The 5,860-nt window shown below is 58.8% G+C and overlaps 1 protein-coding gene across 1 annotated transcript in view; it reads left to right on the top strand.

The window, feature by feature from the left end:
- Positions 1 to 5,860, top strand: part of NOTCH1 (notch 1) — a 60,615-nt gene that overhangs the window by 34,765 nt on the left and 19,990 nt on the right. Inside the window, exons 5-11 of the mRNA XM_009998957.1 lie at positions 1 to 115; positions 2,878 to 3,000; positions 3,161 to 3,394; positions 3,517 to 3,672; positions 3,778 to 3,963; positions 4,393 to 4,506; positions 5,071 to 5,184. The exon at positions 1 to 115 is cut by the window's left edge and continues 1 nt beyond it. Of these exons, the coding sequence (XP_009997259.1) occupies positions 1 to 115; positions 2,878 to 3,000; positions 3,161 to 3,394; positions 3,517 to 3,672; positions 3,778 to 3,963; positions 4,393 to 4,506; positions 5,071 to 5,184 (1,042 nt within the window). The remainder of the gene's footprint in view (positions 116 to 2,877; positions 3,001 to 3,160; positions 3,395 to 3,516; positions 3,673 to 3,777; positions 3,964 to 4,392; positions 4,507 to 5,070; positions 5,185 to 5,860) is intronic.

The following is a 5,860-nucleotide window of genomic DNA, read 5'->3' as shown; positions in this document are numbered from 1 at the left end:
GACACTGGGAAGAACTGCGAGCACCTCTACGTGCCCTGCAATCCCTCGCCCTGCCAGAACGGGGGGACCTGCCGCCAGATCGGGGACACCACCTACGATTGCACATGCCTGCCAGGTAAGAGCAGCCTCTGAGGGGAGGGATGGGGACCAGGGACTCTCTTGCAGCTCCTTTGCCCCCTCTAAACAAGTAGTGCCTGATCTTCCCTCAAGTCATGGCCCTGTGTGGGACAAAAAAGAGGGAATGTGGGCTTGCTGTACCATGTGTGTTTGGGAAGACGTTGGGCAGCGATGGCTGAAGAAGAAAGGTCATCTGGGGTCTCTTTGTGCTCAGTGATTCACCAAAATAAGCTTCTCCAAAACAACTGCTTCAGCTGAGGCCCCTCTGCGGATGCTCATATTCCAGAAGAAGAGTGCCTTTTTCCGCTTTAGCTTAATCTACTTCCAGAATGGAATAATTAGCCCGGAATAGCTATTTTGGAAAGTTTCCAAGTGTGGAGGGAGTTGAGGAAGGGAGACCCTCTCCATTCTTACTGCTGCTCCCTCCAGCAAGCGCAGGAGCAGCCCGGCTGAATTACAGCCTCAGAAATGAAGGGCATTTGCAGAAGGGGCCTGTCCCTGGAGCCCAGGACTTTGCATGGGAGCTCTGCACCCTGCACAGCTCTGCACCCTGCACGCCAGGGGAAAGAAAAGCAGCTGTGAAAGGGCCCCGTGACCCCTGTGAGCCCTTTCGCTTCTGCCCCGGGGCAACGGTTGGGGCAGGGAGAGGAAGGGGCTGAACGTGGCCCCACACTCTCCCGTGCCAGCTGAAGCAATGAAGCAGTGGAGTTTCCTGCCCCACGGTGCAGCCCCGTGCTCAGGCTGGGCTGTTTGCCAGGGGGGGAGTGCTGCTTCTTGCCCCACAGTGTAGGCACAGGGGGGATGCATCCACCCTCCTCCTTGGATGGAAGCTGTGGGCTGTGCTAAGCTGCCCCAGAAGTCTCTCGTGGGATTGCTTTGATCTCCCCTGGTTGCCCATAGCCCTGCAGGGGCAGGATGAGGAAAAGGCAGCTTCTCTGCTCTGCACTTGTGCTCAGCATTACCAGGGGGCTCCAGCTTTCCTCCAGCATAGCTCCTGCCTCACCATTGCCAGGGACATGGCATGGGGATGGGGATGGGGTCTCCCAGCCAGCACAGACGTACACACATCCTGCTAGCAGCCTGACCCGGTGCTGGGGAAAGATGTGTGATCCCTGCAGGGCAGCTTCTCATCCTGATCTCTGACACAGGCTGAGAGGTTCAATCCTCTTCCCAAAGCTGTTGGCTGCAATAACTCAAGGATTCATTAACCATCCAAAATAAGCAGGGCCCTGCAGGATCTCCTGCTTCCCCTTCACCAGGCTGGAGCAAAGCTCCCATTCTTCAGGGCACCAAAGCATTGGGACTGACCAGGCGAGCAGTGCCAGGGAAGGAAGCTTTTCCTTCCAGGATGATCTGGTGCAGCTGGAAGCTCCCAGAGGTGATGCTCTGTGGGAGCAGCTCGGAGCCCTGGCCCAGTGGAGCAGCATTGCCTCAGAGACAGGCACGAGGCAGGTGGAGGGGGCAGGAGGAACCCTGCTGGCCCTGCCCTGCCGTTTTGCTGACGAGGCACTTTCCCTGGAGCAGCCCAAGCGTCGGGCACGGAGGGGTGAGGCACAGCCCTGGGGGAGCATCCCTGCTGCAGGGGGATCACTGCTTCCACGCCCAGCTGTGGTTTTGTGGGCTGCCTCCAAGATTTTTGCATGCTGCACGAGCTGGTTTGCCTCCCACGGGGTGCCACGGCACGGCCTCTGCTCCAGGGGGATGGGGGGTGTCCCTTGGCACCTCCACCATCCGGCGTGGCTCGCTGCAGGAGCTGCATCAGCTCCAGGAGGGACAGGGGGGTTTTTTCTCTTGATAAGAGGGTGATTGATACGATGGTATGCAGTGCAGCAGACCTGGAACAATGTCCCCTTTTCATTCCCGGAGAGGCCGAGCCGGACAGGGTTTCTTCAAGTTAAACTAATCTCAGCTGTTTTATCATGCCATCGCTGTAGAATGTAACCCTGAGTTTAAAGTAATTGCAGTACTAATTACTCATTGGGATGGTTCAAAATGAGTTAATCCTGGTACCTAGGACATTGCCAGTTATTGCTGTTCAGTCTCAGCCCAGCTGCTTAAAAATGAGGTGCAAATAAACGTTATTTGCTTTGGACTCTTACCAGCAATCGTAAATCACTGCTGCTCCTCGTGTGGTGGGGCTGAGGCCACAGGGGAGAGGAAAACCTGCAGCTGGCCAGGGGCTTGGGTCCTGCAGAGGATAAGCCTGGGCTCCCCAGTCCCTTCCCAGCAGAGACGATGTGATGAACTGCCTGTGCAAGGGCAGCAGCCTGGCCAGGACCTGCAGGATGCCTTGGGGAGTTTGGGGGAGCTGCAGGTGCACGCTGGCTCTGTGGGGAGCTGCTGCAGGATGATGTTGCTGCCCCCACCCTGGTCAGGCTGACACCCAATAGGACAGAGCTGACTTGGCAGGTGCCCTAAGAAGGGCCTGACCGTTTGGTTTCTGCTGCAGACACTGTGGGGAGAGGCCGGGGGTGGTTTCCACGTGTGCCGCGCTATCAAGCGGAGCTGATAACAGAAAGGCGAGCAGCTGGGCCGTGCTGCGCCCTGCCAGGGACTTGGAAAGGCAGGATCCCATTCCGGGGGAAGAGCTGCTGCTGGGGCTCTTTGCATGTGAAATTACAAGCTAGTGAACCAGCGTTGGGTGCCTCAGGCCTTCACCAGAGCAGCCCCACTTCATCCTGGCTTGGTGTGGCATGCCTGGCACCCAATAACGATGCTGGTCAGTCAGTCAGCATCACAGTGATCATCTCCTCCATACAGGGTTCACAGGCCAGAACTGTGAGGAGAACATCGACGACTGTCCAGGCAACAACTGCAAGAATGGGGGAACCTGCGTGGATGGTGTCAACACCTACAACTGTCAGTGCCCGCCCGAGTGGACAGGTAATGTCGCTGCTGGAGAGGGTGGCACTGGGCTGGGGGGATGGATCCTGCAGATGCAGAGGATCAGGTGGGGAAGGGCCATCGTGCTTTGCAGCGATGCTCACGAAGCTTGTGGGAGCTGTGCAGCACTAGCCTCACATGATGCCCCATCCCCTGGCAGGTCAGTACTGCACTGAGGATGTGGATGAGTGCCAGCTGATGCCCAATGCCTGCCAGAATGGGGGCACCTGCCACAACAACCACGGTGGCTACAACTGCGTCTGCGTCAACGGCTGGACGGGCGAGGACTGCAGTGAGAACATTGATGACTGTGCCAGGGCTCCCTGCTTCCATGGGGCCACCTGCCATGACCGGGTAGCCTCCTTCTACTGCGAGTGCCCCCACGGCCGCACAGGTTAGGCCCCATCCTATCATAGTGGTAACTCCCTGGATGTCCCCTGGCTTATAGCTGTGGTCTTGGTGTTCAGTGACTGTGTTCCCATCACCCTTGACGTGTCCCTGCCTTTTGCTGCCCAGGTTTGCTCTGCCACCTCGATGATGCCTGCATCAGCAACCCGTGCAATGAGGGCTCCAACTGTGACACCAACCCTGTCAATGGTAAAGCCATCTGCACGTGTCCTTCAGGGTACATGGGGCCAGCCTGCAACCAGGACGTGGACGAGTGCTCGCTGGGTGAGTGCCGGGGCTGAGCTCATGCAGGCATCTAAGGAGCAGCTGGGGAAAAAGCTTGTGTGCAGTAAGGACCATATCCTCTTAAGCCATGGTTGTGTTTTGCAGGAGCCAACCCTTGTGAACATGCAGGGAAGTGCATCAACACCCAGGGGTCCTTCCAGTGCCAGTGCCTGCAGGGCTACTCGGGCCCTCGCTGTGAGATTGATGTCAATGAGTGCCTCTCCAACCCCTGCCAGAATGATGCCACCTGCCTGGACCAGATCGGAGAGTTCCAATGCATCTGCATGCCGGGTGGGTGGGCAGCCTTATGGACCCCTGCCCCAGTGCTGGTGGTGGGAGGGCTCTGGGTCCCCCTGAGCTTGGTGTTGGTTTGGGCAAGAAGCTGTGGGAGGCACATGTGCCTGGGGACAGCACTGAACAAAAAGAGCTTGGTAATGGTTGCATGGTGTCCCACAGCAATGAGGGGATGGGAGCAGAGAGTTGGGCACCATTGGCCCTGCTCTGCGCTCCTCCTCTTCCCTACTTTGCTGGCTTGGATCAAGCCAAGGCCAGGGAAACCCAACCATGGAGCAGTTTGTGCATCAGATTCCACCACCTGTAGTGCATCTCCTGAGCTGCCTGCATACAGATGGGGAGACCAGATGCATCCTGGGGTATTTGTCCTGTGCGTCGTGCCGGCCCTGTGCAGCGGTGCTGATGGGGTGCTGGGTGTCTCTGCAGGTTACGAGGGGGTTTACTGCGAGATCAACACGGACGAGTGTGCCAGCAGCCCCTGCCTGCACAACGGCAACTGCCTCGACAAGATCAATGAGTTCCACTGCGAGTGCCCCACCGGTACGTGGTGCCCACCCCACTGCCATCGTGGCAGAAATAAAGCCCTGGTGCCTTTCGGCTCGAGCTGCGAAGGAGCCAAAATGGGCTCTTGGAAGTTTCAGTCCCTCCCAGAATGGGGAGAGAGGCCTGAGCACCTCTTGGTGCTTTTGGTGGGTGGTTCCCCCATTGCGGGCGATGCTGCTCCAGGTCCAGCCCATGGGAGAGGGGAAGGAGGATTAAACCCCATGGCTTTGCACTTGAAAAGGCCCCTCTTTGGGAAGGAGGGCAGGGGGGGCTGCGCCAGCAGCTTTGAATGCGGTGTCAAAGTCACGGGGTGGAGCACAGAATGGGGAGACGGTTAATCTGTGAAAGGAGGTTTTGAAGTTCAGAGACTTTGCTCCTCTAGAGATGTAAATAAGATGCTCTCAATGGCGGGTCGAAGCCCCGCATTCAGGGCCCCCAGCAGCCATCCCCATGGAAACCCGGCCGGGGACGCGGGGGGCCCGGCGGGATGTGCCTGGCGGCAGGGGGGAGGCTGGCGGGCCTGGCCGCTGTGCGGGGACGTGACTTCTCCCTCTGTTCCAGGCTTCAACGGGCACCTGTGCCAGTTTGACATCGATGAGTGCGCCAGCACCCCCTGCAGGAACGGCGCCAAGTGCGTGGACGGCCCCAACACCTACAGCTGCGAGTGCTCCGAAGGTGAGGGCTGCCCCCATCCCAGGGAGCTTGCGAGGTCCCACCCTGCCAGGCAGGAACAAGCCGCCTTCTACCCCGTGATGTGCCGTAAAACCATGTTGCCAAACTACAAGTGCCACCTCCCCAAGCACCTGCTGTAGGGGAGTCCCTGAACCTCTCAACAGTGGGATGGGTCCCTGCTGATGTGACTCCCAAGAGACCCGACCGTCTTTTTCTCAGGCAGTGTCAGAGCAAGCAGAGCCCCACTGCCCTCCAGCCCTGACGCTGGGCGTAATGAGCCCAGCACTCGTTAGGTGTGGCCCCGCAGCGGCCGTCCTGCCGCGCTCCCTGCCTCGGCGGCGGGCGGCAGCGAGGGGGACGGCAGGAAGGAAGGAATAAAGCTGCCTCTATGGGGATGCAAGGTGCAGGGCTGTGGGGGCTCGCCGGCCGAAACCCAAGGAGCGGTTGCACAAAATGATGACTTGAGCCCTGGTGGCAAACAGTGGCTCTTTTGTGGAGCAGCTCCCGCCAGAAATCTTCCAGCTGAATGGCCTCTAATTAGTGTCTTTCTGATGCCAAGCCCCGATGAAAAGCTGCTATGTGGGCTTGGCAGGGTCTAGTCAAAGCTGTACTTTGTCCTCAGTTCTCCACCCCCAGCCCGGCGGGGAGAGAGCCGGGAGAATAGGATCTGCCCGGGGGG

This window comes from Chaetura pelagica, unplaced genomic scaffold (genome assembly GCF_000747805.2).
Source record: "Chaetura pelagica isolate M959 unplaced genomic scaffold, ChaPel_1.0 scaffold405, whole genome shotgun sequence".
NCBI classification, from domain to species: Eukaryota; Metazoa; Chordata; class Aves; order Apodiformes; family Apodidae; genus Chaetura; species Chaetura pelagica.
This window is presented reverse-complemented; position numbering and strand designations above follow the sequence as displayed.